Below are 17,893 nucleotides of genomic sequence, written 5' to 3' on the forward strand. Positions count from 1 at the left end.
CATTGATGAGCTGAATAGCATCCAGAGGGGATGGGGTTCAAGGTTCAGAATGATGTAAGTTACCCAGATACTGCCATTTGAATATCAGTTATGGGAACTAGGGATGTTTATCTTAGAGAAGGAAAAACTTAGGAGGGATATACTAGCTGACCTCAAGTATTTGAAGGTCAATTGCATGGGAGAAGAATTAGGCTTGTGCTGCTTGTATCCAGAGAATATCCATAGGAAGTTGCAAAAGGGCAAATTTATATTTGAGGAAAAGATGACCTTTATACCAATTAGAGCTGCCCTTGGGAGGTAGTGAACTCCCCATCCCCTCCCTAAAGACATTCACAATAAGGCTAGGTAACACTTATCTTCCATGTTGTAAAGAGGGTTATCATTTGAGAATAGCTTGAATTAGCTCCAACTCCAAGATTCTGGGATTCTGGGAAATTTCAGCTGGTGGGGGAGGAGATGGAGGTGGAGTTGGGCAATTAGGGAAGGCTCTCCAGAGTGGGTGGCAATTCCTAAACTGGTCACAAGAATTGCTAATAGCAGAGCTCTTTTTCTTACACTTAACTGCTTTTAGTAAAGCTGAATGTTTCACCTACTGCTCTAGGCTCACAACTATGCCATAGGTTTTTGCCAATGGCTATGTGGAAATTCCTAGGTGCCACTCATATCCTTTTTTTGGGGGGGGGGGTGAGGCAATGAGGGTTAAGTGACTTGCCCAGGATCACACAGCTAGTAAGTGTCAAATGTCTGAGGCCAGATTTTAACTCAGGTCCTCCTGAATCCAAGGCCAGTGCTTTATCCACTTGCGCCACCTAGCTGCCCCACTCATATCCTTTTAATCTTATTTCTGACCATCTCTGTCATGCTTAAGCACAGAATCCATTTTTCTCAATTTTAAAACTCAAGTACTATCCTATCCATGATACTCCTGCCCTCTATTACAGCTAAAATTCCTATTCAGCTCTTTTCTCCTGGTTGAGAGTCACTTCTGACTCTCAGCTTATTGGTGGAAGAAAGGTAATAGACAAGTCCTGCTCCCACTTGCTCTTTCTCTCAGCTTTGATTACCAATTCCACTCCTTTCCCCAGTTCTCTTGAAATGATGAGTCATTATAATTTTACTAAACTTTCACAGTTTTCAATAACAACAGTGGGCATCTATTTAGTACCTCATGTGCCAGGCACTTCACTAGGTACTAAAGACACAAAGATTAAAATGTAACAATATAGTACATTACTTTCCCTCAAGAATTTTTGTTCTCTTATCTCTTATTTTCAGTCATGCTTGTGCTTTATGATTTTGCAGACATTCTTATGTCTCATAAACACTTCAGTGATTAAGGGTAGGTTTTTGGAAAGTTATTCAGACAATAATTTAAGGGAAGAATTGCCCGAGAGTTAACTTTTATCCCAAGTCACCAAAATTCCAGTTCTTGAGTTTAATTCAGGCCCCAATTTTCTCCAGTTTCCAATGAGTTAGGAATACACACAGACCACTGTGGCACCACTCTGAAGGAAAAGCTATTCCTAACCCAAACCAGTGCTGGTTCTAACTCATTCTGCTTTATTGGATGGGTTGGTTCAGAACCATGGTCAGCAGCCAGTCTCTTGTAAATGTAACAACAGAAAGTTTCCACCGAAAAGATACGTTCATCATCTGATCTTATCTACATTTTAAAAGTAGCCAAGAGATGATAATAACTGGCCAGAGAGGTCTAACTATAATGGTGGAATTTGGGCCCCTATGGTAGGACTTTGGCAGAAGGGACCTCCAAGGGCATCTAGTTCTGTCCCTACCTGAGCAGGAAACCTCGCTGCAATATCCCATACAAGTGATCAGCAACCTTTACTTGACTTTCAATATTGGGAACCCACTACTAACTCGAGAGACATTGTAGAATAATGAATAGAGTGCTCAACTTGGGAGTTAGGAAGACCTGGATTCAAATGTCACCTCAGATGTTTATTAGCTATGGGACCCCAGGCAAGCCATCAAATCTCTGAGCTTCAGTTTGCTTAAGTGTAAACCGGGATAATAAAAATAATAATACATGCCTCACAGGATAATTAGGAAGCCCAAATGAGATAATGTAATAAAAACACCTTGCAAACTGTAAAGCATTATATAAATGTCAGTTGTTACTAACTGAGGCAGTCCATTTTACTTTTGGACTTTTTTTTTTATTTTTAGGAAGTTTTTCCTCATGTTTATCTGCCCCTTTGTCTTTGTGGAAATCTGCCTTCCTTTGGTTTTCACTTCTAGTTTTGACCCTCTGGAGCAAACAGAACATATTTCTCCTTTGTTTCTGTGATAGCCCTTTAAATACTTGAAGAAAACTATTATGTCCTCCTCAGTCTTCTGTTCCCCAGGCCAAATCTAGTTCCTTTCAGACGATTCTTATGTGGCATATTCTCTAGTCCTTTTGCAGTTGTGGTTGCCCTGTTTCAGAGACACTCCATCATACATACATTGTTCCTAAAATGTGGTGCCCTAAACTAATCACAGTCATCTAAAAATGTCCTACTCAGGACAGAGTGGAACCATTACCCCTCTTCTAAACCCTATGCCTTCCTTACTATAGACTAGGATAGAATTAATTACTTTGGTCACCTTGTCACCAATTTGAATTACATGAAGATACAACACTACAAAGGATCTTATGTTGGTGTGGAGAACTCTCTCCACTAATACAGATCAAAGCCTATCTAAACCTTGGGACATAAGTCCTAGAAAGTCGCCTAAAGCACATAGCAACTTGCCCAGAGTCACACAGCTAGTGAATGTCACAAGCAGAAGCTGTACCTACATCTATCTAATTTTCTACCCTTCTTCATGTCATACTGCCCCTTCATTAGTCTATCTACTTATCTTGTCAAAAAGGAAAAGGTCAGCTAGGTGGCGCAGTGGATAAAGCACCAGCCCTGGATTCAAGAGGACCTGAGTTCAATCCGACCTCAGACACTTGACACTTACTAGCTGTGTGACCCTGGGCAAGTCACTTAACCCCCATTGCCCTGCAAAAAAACCACAAAAAAAAAAAAAACCAAAAGAAAAGAAAAGAAGTTAGTCAGGAATGCCCTATTATTTTTTTCAATTTTCTTTTTTTTTTGGTTTTGTTTTGTTTTTAATTTTTTAATTAATAAAGTATTTTATTTTTTTCCTGTTACATGTAAAGATAGTTCTCAACTTTTGTTTATACAGGCTTTCCAATTTCAGATTTTTCTCCCTCCCTCCCCTCCCTCCCCCCTCCCCTAGACAGCAGGTAATCTGATATAGGTTTTATATATATATATATACACACACACACATAATAACATTAATCCTATTTCTGCATTAGTCATGTTATAAGAGAAAAATCAGAGCAATGATGAAAAACCTCAAAATAGAAAAAGCAACAGCACCAAAAACAAAATAAATAGTATGGTTCATTCAGCATCTATACTCCACAGTTCTTTTTTTTTTTCTTGGATTTGGAGATCCTCTTCTATCTTGAGTTCCCTGGTACTCTTCTGTACCATTGCATTGGTGAGAAGAATATAGTCCATCACAGTAGATCAACACTCAATGTTGATGATACTGTGTACAATGTTCTTCTGGTTCTGCTCATCTCACTCATCATCAGCCCATGCAAGACCCTCCAGGCTTCTCTGAACTCCTCCTGCTCATCATTTCTTACAGCACAATAGTATTCCATTGTATTCATATACCACAACTTGTCCAGCCATTCCCCAATTGATGGTGGAATGCCCTATTATTGATGAAAGCCATTGCTAATTTATAGTAATTGCTGCTTCCCTCTCAGTATTCACATAGCATCCCCTTTGTCATATCCCTTTGTAAGAAATAGAAGTCAAGTTCATTAGTCTCTGTTGCATGACTAGAAGATTCATTATTAAAAGTTTGAACTTGTACTCATTTTATTTATTTATTTATTTAATCTACCAATTTGTTTAATCTACCAAACATTCTAGAGGCTTTCCTTGCTTTCTCCTGACATTGAAAGGATCCTAGTGGAGCACTCTGGCTGTCTACCTGTCACCCCTAGCCCTTGCCTTATGACCAGTCCATCTTTTCATATAATTCCTTGTTGATATCTCTTAATCCTGTTTTTCCAATTTCATCATTGATTATATCTTTTTTTGTTTTTGTTTTTGGTTTTTGGGGGGGGTTTTGGTGAGGCAATTGGGGTTAAGTGACTTGCCTGGGGTCACACAGCTAGTAAGTGTTAAGTGTCTGAGGCTGGATTTGAACTCAGGTCCTCCTGACTCCAGGGCCAGTGCTCTATCCACTGCACCACCTAGCTGCCCCATCATTGATTATATCTTACAGCCTGCTCCCATCCACCACATGTCTCTCCATTGTCCTCTGTGTGACATTCATTTTTAATTCTTTGTAGACTGTTCTATTCCATGTCTTTCTGTCATATAACAATACCAATAGAATGCTGGCATTAAAATGTTGGGCCTTGGGGCAGCTAGGTGGCGCAGTGGATAGAGTACTGGCCTTGGATTCAGGAAGACCTGAGTTCAAATATGACCTCAGACACTTGACACTTACTAGCTGTGTGACCCTGGGCAAGTCACTTAACCCCAATTGCCTCACACACACACACACAAAAAATGTTGGGCCTTTGCTTTCATAGAAAACTTGGGGTCATAGGAAGCATACTTTCCTAAAATGCCTTGTAGTTTCTCAAAGGTAATCTAGCCTGATCTCCTCCTCCTTTTTGGTGCTAAGTCCATTTGCACTTTTTGGGAGGGGGGCAGGGCAATGAGGGTTAAGTGACTTGCCCAGGGTCATACAGCTAGTAAGTGTCAAATGTCTGAGGTCAGATTTGAACTCAGGTCCTCCTGAATCCAGGGCCGGTGCTTTATCCACTGTGCCACCTAGCTGCTCCCCCTTCCCCCATTTGCTTTTCTTTTTTTCTCTTTTTTTCTGGGCAATGGGGGTTAAGTGACTTGCCCAAGGTCACACAGGTAGTAAGTCAAGTGTCTGAGGCCAGATTTGAACTCAGGTACTCCTGAATCCAAGGCCGGTGCTTTATCCACTGCGCCACCTAGCCGCCCCTTTTTTTTTTCTTTTTTTTTTCTTCTGGGCAATGGGGGCTAAGTGACTTGCCCAGGGCCCCATTTGCTTTTAAATGTCGGGAAATGAGCAAGAGAGACTGACCAATTTTCTAAGCCCTGAAATGAACACTTTGAACCCAGAATGTTCCAGCCAAATTGGATTACTATTTGTTCCCGGAGCTTAACATTTCATTTTCTGAATCTAGCTTTGTTCACACTAGCTTTCCTCCATGCCAGAAATTCATTCCTCACCTCTGCCTCTCAGAATCCTTATTTTCAATCATGGCTCAGCTTACTTTACTACCTCCTTCATGAAGCTTTCCTTAGCTCCCCCAGTTGTTAGTGTTCTCTCCCTTATCAAATTACATTGTTTACATAACTCTTACTCCGAGCCGCATTTGAACTTGTAGGTTGAGGTCTCTTAGAGGAATAGCTGCTTTCTCAGGTTCCATGTGGTTGTCTAATTCCTATAAGTGTAGGTCCTAAGCCCCTACTGGTATGCTTCCCATTAACAGTCAACTGATAAACAACTCAACAAAGGCATTTACTCAAATGGCATAGCAATAACAATGGTTACAACACATCTCTCCCATAAACCTGGGGTCGCTTTCCCACCAACATAACACAACAGTCATTAGAGAGAGTGTAATAAGCACAAACTTCAAATCCAATAATAGTGTGGTACATATGGAGGGAACACATGTGTCCAAGGCAATTCACAACTCCAGAACTGCAGGGCCTTAATGTTTCTTATTTCTTCAGAGCTGTAGGGCTTCCATGGTTTTTCTTTCTTGAGCCCTTTCCTCAAAAAATTTACTTCTGAGAACAGTATGTGGGCCAGAAGGGTGGCTCTGCTGCTAGGTTAGACTGGGCTAGATTCTCTCTGGACATAGTCTTTCAGCTAGGTGAGTTGCTCCACTAGACCCCTTCCTCTGGATTGTTGGGCTATTGAGATGCTCTGCTGGGCTGTTCCTCCACTCGGGCGCACTGACTCTTTGATGACAACAATAGTTTCACAGAAACTTCCAGTGTCAGGCTCAACCAAAGCTCTCAGCTGGGGAAGTGTTGTGCCTTTTCAGAGATGACAAAGACCCTTAGCTTGAGATTGGTCGAAAGCTTCCCATTTCTGAGCTGTGAGCTTTCATCTTTCAGGCAACAGGCAACAGTACAGAGTTTATCTCTAAAGCCACTTTTTCTTTCCTTTGATGACACTATTTTTGTTTTAAGTCTGGGTCCCTTCAGTGAGAAATCTCACTTTAACTTATGGGGATGGGAAGGGAAGCATTTATCAAGTGCCTACTATGTGCCGGGCCCTGTGCTAAGTGTTTTAGAAATATTCTCATTTGATTCTCACAACAACCCTGTGAGGTAGGTGCCATTATTATCCCCATTTTACTGATGAGGAAACTGAGACAGAGGTTAAGTGACTTATTCAGGGTGACACAACTAGGAATTATCTGAGGATGAATTCGAACTGACTGGTCTTCCTGACTCAAAGCCCAGTGTTCTATCAACTGTGCCCATCTAGCTGCCTCTGTGCTGACTAGCTGCCGCTATGGAAACCATCGAGTACATTTCCCGAAGATTGTCTCTCCAGTCTATGGTCATTTGTCCAGTAATCACCAGACAGTTCTGGGGTTTGGGATTCCCCAGTTCTTTAACTCCTAAGTTTCTTCTGTTGTCCTTCCTTCTGTAAACAAGTGGCTGGGAAGCGAGGTATTGAGATAGTCCATGTTCTTGGGAACAAGTCCATTGTTTCTGATACTTTCCTGGATTTTCAAATCAATCGCTCAAAGCCTCACATCATATCTGTCTTGATGCTTTACACCTACAAACAAACAATTCTGAAAAGGAAACACCATTATACCTATTTATCAAGCGTGTGTACTGCATCCTTCCTGATAGACTGTAAGCTATTAAAAGACAAGAAATGTCACTTTTGTATCTCCAGTCCTCAGCACAATGATTGGTCTGAAGTAGGTTCTTAAGCAATTATTGTTGAATTGAATTGAGGCTAGAGAATTTGATTCCTCTTACAGATCCTTCTGTGGTCACTGCAACTTCCTATGTTTGGCCAAAATCAACAAATGACAATAACTTTGTAATGAAATAACATGTTATGAAATAACTTGGGTTCTCTCCCCTGCAATTTCCTGGATCTCTAAGCAACATACAAGGACAGGAAATGCAATCAGGTAGGGAGATGAATTGCCCAAAATGTTTAAAGGGATATGTGTAAGTTTGTTTATATTGGAAGGTGGCAGGACATTTTAAAGAAAGGCGATAAATTGCTTTATTGCAATACATTAGAGGTGAATACATGGAAAACCCTTCCTGAGACATATTAGGGGCTGACCAATTAACCAACTCACTGGCCAGTGGACCTACTAGCCAATGAGGTGGGCCATCCCCTGTGCTTGGAAGAATGAGGCAGACATTTTGCAAGGTCTTTTATTGAGAGGTGGCCATGGTAACAACCACAAAGTGGAGTGGCCTCACCCATTGCAGCTCCGCATCTGCCTGGTCTGAGGGGCCCGAGGCCCCTGCCCTGATCCTAGGACACTGTTCACAGATCAACTCCCAAACACCTTCATCATTCTCATCTTCATCTTCATCTTTTTCCTCTGCTTTCTTTTCCAGGCTGCCCCCAGCCTGGCTGAGACTACACAACAGGGGGACCAACAGGTCCCTACAATTTTCCAGCCCAGAAGCTAGAAGATCAGGGCACTGGGCCTGAGAGTTGGAAGGCTCCAGGAGGTAGGATCAGGGTCCTTGGTATTAGCTGAAGCCAAGATCCTGGGGGGAGAGCATCCCAACTTTGTCCTGCCAGGAAGAGAAGGGAAGGGAAGGGATCAGTTGGATCTGGGGAGAGATCTAAGACCATCTTTCTTTCCCAATCCAGAGGAAAGCAGACAGGGAACTCACCTGTGTTAGAGACACAGCCCTCCTTCTTCTCTCCTGGAATACCGAGAGAAATAGATAAAAGCCTTACTCTGGATTCACTCCCCTCAAAGTTTCCCAGAATTTGTCCTTTCTTTCTTCATGTCCTGACATAGGATATGACCACATGATAACGAGGTTCCCTTCCAGATCTAAATGCTATGATTGTCAGTTTAGGTTCTTCCCCCAGCCCTTGACTCACCCCCCAGGTAGGCACAGTTGAAGTGGCTGCAGGTCTGATTGAGACTCCTGATGGTCACTAGGTTTCGGGTCCCATCATGAGAGAAGTCAGACACCATGAAAATCTCATGAGGGGGAATGAGAACCTCTCGTTCCTCCGGGAAGACAGAAAAGGATTGTATGGGGACTCCAAAACAAGTGTTCATGGTGAAGAAGGTCATGTTTCCAAATCCCTGGGCCACTCCTTTTTCCTCAGAGGTGGAGGTGAACTGGCCAAGGCGAATGACATCTCCCAGCCGTTTAGGCTGGAAGCAGAGGCTGCCCACACCTCGGAACACTTCCTGCCCAGGGCCCTCCTGACAGCTTTCAGAAGCTCTCAGCAGCTGCAGGGCCTGCATCAGGTAGAAATGTAGGGCCTTGAAGGGGAAGTGTTTCATGTAGTTCTCCCGAGAACTGCCCACCGTCCTCACGGCTGAGTTCAGCTCCCGGTACAGAGGGTTGGACGAGTTGGTGTAGACCATAATGGCCACGGCATGCTGGGTTCGGAAACCCAGGGGCAGAGTGAGTCCCCTCCTTCGGCTCTTCCAGGCAGCTGTGGCAGCCCCCCATGATTCCCGGAGCAGGGAGTGGCGTGCCATCTCCTCCTGGAGCAGGTGGATGGCCTCCTTCTCCATCTCCTCCGCACAGTCCAAGTATGAGTCATCAAAGGTGTCAGGAGCTGGGCCCAAAGGCATGATGGGAACGACCTGGGCCTATGAATGGGGGAAGGTAGAGTTGGGAGAGAGGAAGATAGGAGAGAAGGTATGTGGGGAAGGGGATAAGTTTAAGATATTTCACATAGGTGCCTGAGGATTAGGGTGGTGCTTTTCTTCAGATACAAAACAGTCTCATTTCCCTGGACCCTACTCAGCCTTATCTGGGGTATATACAAACCATTTCACCATAATCTCTACACAAATATGGTAGTCAGGAGCCTTCTTCCACTATCCCTTGGACTTCCTGCTTGGTCTCCTGGACCCCCTTCAGTCCTGAAATTTCAGCAAGTGTGATTTGGACTCCTAACGTGTAAAGGCTCTAGGTGACCTGGATACTGTATGCATGTGTGTTGCTTTGGTAGCCTTGAAGTTCTTTGGGCAACTTCTGCCATCTACCATTATTGAATGAACAGGAATAGCCAGACACAAAGGAGGGTTCCAAGTCTTCCAATTTTGTTCTGGGTTGCCTGCTGTGGAAAAACCTAAAAATTGGCCCCTAATTTAGTTCTTCCACCCCCAAATCCATGGTCTGGCAGGGGCGCTGAAAGATGGTTTTGGGGAGGGTATCAACTTGACTTCAATCTACTGGATTAGGGATGTCCCCAAATATCACAAATCCCTTGATTACTGAAGGCTGATCTGTTCCAGAATTAGTGTTAGAATTGACCATCTAATGTTTTCCCAAAGCTCAACTCAAGTACAACTCCCAAGATGAGGCCCTTTCTGATCCTTCCCCCACCCCAGTTGTTAGTGCCTCTCTCTGGAAATTACTTTGTCTTCATAGTGTCTGTATAGAATGGAAGTAAAACATCAGGGTCTATTCTGGCTAAAGCATGCTCCGTTGATCGCTAAGGCTGTATACCCTAGCCATTTCTGGGGAAAACACTGGCTAAGTTCCAAGGACTTGGCTCTTTGGGATGAGACAACCTAGTTGGTCCCTTGGTCTCCACTTCCTGAAGCAATACATTCAGGAGAGAATGAAAAAGAGGGAGAGAGAGGCTAAGCTGCCTCCCCTTTGAGACCATCAGTACCCCCTCTATTTCTATCCGGGTAGTTGAAGAACCAAAGGGTCCCTCAGGATTTGTTGCTTTATCCCAAATCACCCTAATCCTTCAGAATTGAGCACGTGTTCCCTTCTCCAGCTGGCCAGGCCACAGGCTTTATGTGTATATGTACACACGTATATATGCATGTACATGTGTATATATATATATATGTTGAACATAAGCTCGTACAGACTTGGGAAGATAACAGATGATTGAAGGGCCTGATGTGCTATAATTTGTGGAATCGTGAAGAGTTGGACTAGACGGAATGACTGTTACATATGTATTGTATTTCTTTTATTTTTTTTTTTTGCAGGGCAATGAGGGTTGAGTGACTTGCCCAGGGTCACACAGCTAGTGTCAAGTGTCTGAGGTCACATTTGAACTCAGGTCCTCCTGAATCCAGGGCTGGTGCTTTATCCACTGTGCACCTAGCTGCCCCTGTATGGTATTTATTTAGATGTATACCCACTGTTTCTCCCAATAGAATGTAAGCTTTTTGAGTACAGGGACTATTTCATTTTTTGCTTTGTTTTCACCAGCACCTAGCACAGTGATTGGCAAATAAAAGGCACTTAATAAATTATTATTGATTGACTGCTGGTGCTATCCATCTCTCATTATTCCTTTCAGTAATTTATCACAGAAAAGTTTGTAGTATGCTATGGCAGCCCAAAACCCCTAATGTGACCTTAAGCTTCATTATTAAAAACATGAGAGCCAATGGAGGTGGGGGGGGGGCTGATGATCCTGTTCTCCTCAGCCCTGGTCAGACAAGAGCTGGAGGATTATGCTAAATTGGGGGAGGGGCAGCACATTTTAGGTACTATATTAACAAACTGGAAGTGACCAGAGGAGGGTGGCTGAGTCAATGTGGAGCTAAGCAACCATGATTTGGGGGGTTCAGTTGTTTATTTTTTGTTTCAAAGAGGACCAATGATACTATCGGGTAATGTCTTGACTCTGTGTGAATTACATTGAAGTGAGGCAGAATTTCACAAAGTCATCAGCCTCACTCTCTTCCACAGTTATCAGAATCCGGTGACAAGACAAAAGTCAGGATGTGTATCTTGCCATTGGACCCAGATGGCTCTGGAAGAGAGAATGAGGTTGGAGAGTGAGCCCTCCCTCACTTAAATCCAATTCACTGCAAGTCATGACATCACCTCGATGTCATGGTCCTCTTGGAGATTGAAGGACAACAACAAGAAGCAAGCTGCACATGCTACAGCTTCTTGGAGCACAGGTGAGAGTTGGGTGACAGGTAAACACCAAAAGTTGATGAGAAGCTCTGAAAAGGGTTATGAAAATCCTTATACCACTGGTGCTAGTCCTCCCTGAACACCCCATACACATAACCAGGGAGGGGAAAACAGAACAGGGACACTTTTAAATGTAGCTAAAGAGCTAAACAGAGGTATTAGATTTATTCTGCGAGGCTCCAGCTTTGTAGGGAGCTCAGCAACCATTAATTCCAGTCCATCCCTGAAAAAGAATGCATCCTAGAGTACACCTGAAAAATGATCATCCAGGCTTTGGTTGAACCTCCAAGGAGAGGGGAGCCCACAATTTCATGAGGAAATCCGTTCCATTTCAGAAGGCTTTACTTTTGAAAGTTCTTCCCAACATCAAACCCAAATTTGCCTCCTGCAACTTACACCCATGACTCCCATTCGACCCAACTCTGCTCTCTGGGGTAAAACAGAACATGACCAATCCCTTTTCTACTGTAGAAGATAGTCCTTCAAATACTTGAAGATAGATATCATATCTCTCTACCTTTCCCCCACTTCCCAATTCTTCTCTTCTCCAGGTTAAACATCACCAGTTTATTCAACTAATCCTTGTGTGATACAGACACAAGACATTCACTATCCTGGTTGTCCTCTGGATCCTCTTCAATTTATTAATGCCCTCCTCAAAATGTGGCTTATTTAATGGAATACAATACCTCATCTGTAGTCTGTTCAGGTCAACAATAAAGGTACTACAGAGTGGGCCAAAAGTCCACCAAAAGGGGTCTGATGTTTTTATAACTTTCTGAAAATTATTTTTCTTTATTTTTTGCTATTCATGAGATTTACTTTTTTACATGTAAAATAAATTCATTTCCTATATATACTGTATATGATGCTATGATATTATAAATTAGAAACAAAAATTAAAGGAGTTATTAAATATTTGTGACTTTTGACCCACCCTGTATTACCTCTATTTCTGCATGTTATGTCTCTCTTAATGCAACCCAAGGTTGTTTCAGCTTTCTTGGCTGCCACATAATGTGGCTATATCATTTTGAGTTTGTAGTTCACTAAAATTCTCATGTCTTTTCCAGACAAACTGCTCTCTAGCCAGTTCTTCCCACTCTTGCATTTTTGAAATTGATTTTTTGAGTCCAAGTGTGAGACTTTACATTTTTTCACTATTGAATTTCATTTTGTTTTGACCCAATGTTATGATGTTAAAATCTAATTCTGTCTTTATGAAGAATTCCATATGTGTTTGTGTCATCTGAAAATTTAGTATGTCATTTTTGTCTTTATCCAAGGCATCAAGATAAATGTAAAAAGTCCACAGTTATGCACAGATCTCGGGGCGGGGGGGGGGGACTCCCCTGGAGACCTTCTTCCAATTTGATGTTGCACTACTAATGAGTGAATTTTGGGACCTGCAGGTCAACCAGCTCTGAATCTTAGATTGTGTTAGGTCCAAGAACGGCCCAACCCCCAAGAACTTCCAGGAGACACACATTGTACAGGGGAATATAAAAAGAGAGACCTGAGAAAAGCCACCCAGGAACATCCCACCCCCCCTTAACACCTTACCCCCCTCCCCCCAGTTGCATTGCTTCACTGAGATGAAACTCCATCTGGTTCTTGTTCTCTGGCTCTCCTAAAAACAATTGGCAGTATGATTTGGTCCACCTTAGAACACCCTCAGGCATATCCAGTGTGGGAACTAGGCTGGTGCCTCCTCTGGACTGTTTCCATCATTAGTTGTCCTTCCTTCTTTATCTGCACCCTACTCCCTTTATAGATCACCACTTATAATATAGAATTAACAAGTCAGCTAAACCCTCCAGTTTTCAGGATGCCTACACATCAAGCTGGAAAGCATGGGTTTCTTCTTCATTTGCAGGTCCTATCCACCCCTGTTCCCTATAGTGCCAGCTGTGACTATCCCTCTATCCCTCCATCCCTCTTTCCCATGTAAACTCAGACCATCCCACCCAGTGTCCAGACTCCAAGTCTGACCAGGACCAACTGCCCTGAGAGGTGAGTAAAGGGAGATAAAGGGATAGTGAGAAGGGTGGGAGTCTCAGGAAGGGGTTGAGGATCTTGGGAACAGAGAGGGTCTCGGGAGGGTTATGAAGGTAACTGTTCCCAGGAGAAGACCAGGGAGGGGACATGGTGATTTAGGAATCCTAAGGACAATGGAGGTCCCAGGAAGGGTTTGAGGAGGAAGAGGACCACAGCACAGTGGAGATTCTAGGAGGATACTAGGAGAAGGAGGATAGAGGTCCAGGGAAGGAGGACTAAGGGGGATGGAGGCACCATTCATTACCTGTGTGAGGGAGCTGAGGCCCAGGCAGCTAAGGGTAATCATCAGGGCGGGCAGCATTGTCCCTGGGGGAGATTGGAAGGAAAGGGAGTGACTTGTGGAGATTGGGGGTGAATTTGTGTCAGGGTGAGTAGTTCTGATTTTTTCAAAACAGTAACAAAAAAAACTTTATGTGAGCATTCTTTCTATCCCCTCCCTGTTTTGCAAGGAGAAGGGAGTAATTAATTAGCTCAAGCATTCTATAGGAATAGGGTTGGATGTACACAAAACAGTCATGCATTGGAAGGTATATTTCGTTTGTCTCTGTGTCTAATGCTATTCATGTGGAAGGGGACGGTTATTTCTGAATCTGTGCATTCTCTAAGCCCTTGTGAATAATAACTAGTGAACTCACTCTTCTGTCCTGCAGTATGTAGAAAGAGGAGGAGAGGGAAGGGAAAGCAGGAAGTGGGTATGAGTACCAGCATCCCCATGGATGGTGGCAGAAGCAGGAAAAGGGTAAAAGTGATTAGGGATTGGGACAGAAGATCTTGGAGTTGAGGGAGCCAAAGAGGCTCAGGAGCCAGGAAGTTCTAGGAGCCTTGGGTTACAATTAAAGGGTCAAGGGGCAGCTAGGTGGCACAGTGGATAGAGCACTGGCCCTGGATTCAGGAGGACCTGAGTTAAAATACGGCCTCAGACACTTAACACTTACTAGCTGTGTGACCCTGGGCAAGTCACTTAACCCCAATTGCCTCACCAAAACAAAAACAAAAACAAAAACAAAAACAAAAACAAAAACAAAAACAAAAACAAAAACAAAAACAAAAACAAAAACAAAAACAAAAACAAAAACAAAAACAAAACAATTAAAGGGTCAAGAAAGTTTTAAAAAATAATGAAAGTCCTGGTGCCAAGGGCAGAGGGCCCAGTTCTCCCTGATCAGCCACCAAGAAGAAGCTGGGTTCAGAGATGATAAGGGCTAGTCAATGAAACCTGAAGCTCTAGGCAAGCTTCCAAATGTTGTATGAGGGGTCTGGGAAAGGTTGTCAGGAGGCCAGGCAGGAGAAGCTGACCCTGCTCCAGGAAGCCACCTGACCTTGCACTGGGACAGAAGGTTGCACCAACTCAGGGTGCTCCAACAGTAAGAGAGGGAGGAGAGGAGGAAGAGATTGCAACCTGGAGAGATCCTTCCCTTCCCTCACTCCCCTCCCCACCCACAACATACACAGAAACACACACAGAGAGAAAAGATGCAGCAGGGTTTTGGAGAAGGAAATGAGGATTGGGGCTGAAGGAATACAGAACTAAAGGAGAAGGGCTAAGGAAAGACCCTGGGGTAGGGGGCCGAAAGGGTTGTTATCAGGGAGGGGCTAAAGAGAGGAAAAGAGAAAGGTTAAGGATAGGACGAGGGGCGGGGCTGAAAAAGATAGGATAAAAGGAAGAGTTAAGAGGATGGAATGAGGGGCGGGGCAAACGGGATGGAGAGGGGCACGATTAAAGAGAGAGAAAACGTTAGAGGATAGAATCGAGGAACAGGGCTAAAAAAAGGAAAGAGAAGGGAAGTTGGGAGGATAGAATGAGGGAGGCAATGAAGAGGAGGGAATCACAGTGTAAAGAGGGACGGGAATATGGGGGGAATGGACAGTTGGGTCCGGGGGCAGGATGGGTGCTCCGGGGATGGCGCGATGCAGCTGCACAAAAGCCGGCACAACCTCACCCCACTCCTGGAACGAGGCAGCCCCGTGGGAACCCCGGTACCCACCTGGGGCACAGCGCAGAGCCGATGCCTTGGGGCCGAGCGCCTGGGAGACGACTGGAACTGGAGGGACGTAGGCTGGGGTCCCAATTGATACGGCAGGAGTCCTAGAGTGGGGAGGATAAACAAAATTCTGCCTAAGTATAGTCGAGTCCAAGATCCACCCACACCTCCCCCCTTCCCTGAAACCCGACGCCGCGGTCCCTCCTTCCTATCCCTACTTCAGGAGGGAAGAGGATCGCGTCCAGTTGTCCCCTTCCCCTCCCTGTGCATGGCCAGCCGCCAATCGTCCATCCTTGCAGCCAGGCTCCCAATAATCCTTCAGACTCACATCAGGTGACTTCTTGTTTATAAACATTCTCCCCAGCTCCCTTGTGTCCTTGGTCAGTCCCACTATAAATAGACCCTGGGACGAGATTTCTAGGACCCTGCCAGAGGCTAATCAAAGAACTAGGACAATTGGTGAGAAATTATAGGCAGGCACATTCTGTCCCAACTTTCCCCAGCTCAAGTGCGACCTCCCTTCTCCAGATCTACATTGCTCTTTCCATACCCTGAGTCGCCGTTAGTCCCCATAGTCCCGAACACACCTTTTCTGACTTGTGGGGCCCTAACTGATCTCCTTTCTTGTGTAGTTAATGTGTTCTCCACTACGGAAGATATTTAAGCAGAGACTGGGTAATTATTCAAAGTCCTTGATGAGAGCTCTCTATCTAGTCTGGTCTCAGACCCCACTACCCAGCTGTCCAGCCATCTTCATGAGTTCCTTTGGGCAGCTAGGTGGCTCAGTGACCCTGGAGTCAGGAGGACTTGAGTTCAAATCTCATCTCAGACACTTACTAGCTGTGTGACCCTGGGCAAGTCACTTAAAACCAATTGCCTTAAACATCTGGAGCCATCTCCAGTTGTCCTGATATATATCTTGCTGCTGGTCCCAGATGGCTCTGGAGGAGAGAGTGAGGTTGGTGACCTTGCACAGCCCTCCCTCACTTAAATCCAATTGACTTCAAGTCATGACATCACTCCAATGTCATGGTCCTCTTCAGTAACAAAGGACAAACAACAATGACTTCCTTTATAAGTGTAGCATCTCTACCCCATCTCCCCTCCTCCTTTCCTTTCCACTTCTAGCCTTGGGAACAATAATCAAATCCACACTACCATTAGCTCAAACAATACCAGTGTGCTCAAATATAGTCTAGTTCCATTCACTATCCTTGTAACTACAGGCCAAAACATTCCTCCTTGGTCACCACTCCCCTTTATGTGCTATCTTCCCCTGTCATCATGTAAGTTCCTTGAGGTCAGGAACTGTCTTTTTCTGTATATTCTCAGGATTATGTTTATTTCCAAACCAGTACTGGACACAAAGTGCTAAATGCTTTTTCATTCATTGCTTTATACTCAAGCATTTATTAATGCTATAAAAGGAATTTCTGTTCAGTATGGACTTGGTTCCCTGAAGTTCCTTCCAACTGTGAAATCCCAAGATCTTAAATAATCCTATGATTTTATATTTCTTTAAGGCTTGGACTCTATGATTTTAAAGGTAAATTATTTTGTAAGCAACATATTGAGAAACAGCATGAGAATGTGGCATCTTGGGGCAGCTAGGTGGCACAGTGAATAAAGCACTGGCCCTGGATTCAGGAGTACCTGAGTTCAAATCCAGCCTCAGACACTTGACACTTACTAGCTGTGTGACCCTGGGCAAGTCACTTAACTCCCGTTGCCCTGCCCCCCCAAAAAAAGATACTGATGACAGATTTTATGGGGTAGCTAGGTGGCACAGTGGATAGAGCACTGGCCCTGGATTCAGGAGGACCTGAGTTCAAATCCGGCCTCAGACACAACACTTACTAGCTGTGTGACCCTGGGCAAGTCACTTAACCCCAATTGCCTCACCAAAAAAAAAAAAAAAAAAAAGAAAGTGGCATCTTTGAAATCAAGAGTCCCTGGAATCTTACCTTTTTTTTTTTTTTTTTTTACTTGACTTGTCTTAGTGAAAGCTTCATCCTTCAAAAGGGATAATTCTATTGTGGATCTGATTCTCACCCAAAGGTAGACACTAGCTGCAGGAATGGAAATGATGATAACCTTGCTGAGGAGTGAACATTCCATCTTAGACTTTGTGGTCCAGAAGGAAGGAGTAGAAATCTGGAATGAATTTGACATTCACCCTCAGTTTTGAGAGAACAGATTTCAGGACATTCAGAGGAAAGGTAGGATCCCATGGTTTAAAATTCTACCCAGGAAGTCTGTCTAGGAGAGATAAAAAGCTCTTGAGGATGAAATTCTGAGGACACAAAACACAGAGAATTGCAATGTGGAGGGGAAAGGGTAGTTATCTATGCATGCACAGGGGAATCACCAACCAACTTAGGCTTTCAAGAAAACAGAAATGGAATATAGAATGAATATAACATCACGGCAGGATCCCATGATAATAGTGTTAGGAGTCCCAGTGCTCAGAATGAATGTGATTGATGAGGAAAGCTAAAGAAAAGGGTATTTCCCTCCCAAAACTATATAAGGAAGACTCAAAGAAGAAATAGGGCTTGCTGCTCAGGGTAGATAGAATGAAGAGAACAGATAAGAAAGAGAAAGCAT

The 17,893-nt window shown here is 43.9% G+C and overlaps 1 protein-coding gene across 2 annotated transcripts; it reads right to left on the reverse strand.

The window, feature by feature from the left end:
* Positions 1-5,236: 5,236 nt before the first annotated feature.
* ART5 (ADP-ribosyltransferase 5) lies at positions 5,237-15,536 on the reverse strand. 2 transcript variants are annotated; one of them, XM_043991227.1, is made up of 6 exons: positions 15,505-15,536; positions 15,290-15,390; positions 13,549-13,620; positions 8,206-8,935; positions 7,989-8,021; positions 5,237-7,886 (listed from the first exon to the last, which is right to left on the reverse strand). In XM_043991227.1, the coding sequence occupies exons 3-6, from the start codon at positions 13,603-13,605 to the stop codon at positions 7,783-7,785; spliced, it is 924 nt and encodes a 307-aa protein (XP_043847162.1). In that variant the 5' UTR covers positions 13,606-13,620; positions 15,290-15,390; positions 15,505-15,536; the 3' UTR covers positions 5,237-7,782. The 2 variants fall into 2 exon arrangements, with proteins under 2 accessions (XP_043847162.1, XP_043847163.1); XM_043991228.1 differs by lacking the exon at positions 13,549-13,620 and having other exon boundaries at positions 5,238-7,886; positions 15,505-15,523.
* Positions 15,537-17,893: the final 2,357 nt, after the last annotated feature.

The sequence above is a fragment of the Dromiciops gliroides genome, chromosome 3 (assembly GCF_019393635.1).
Source record: "Dromiciops gliroides isolate mDroGli1 chromosome 3, mDroGli1.pri, whole genome shotgun sequence".
NCBI lineage: Eukaryota > Metazoa > Chordata > Mammalia > Microbiotheria > Microbiotheriidae > Dromiciops > Dromiciops gliroides.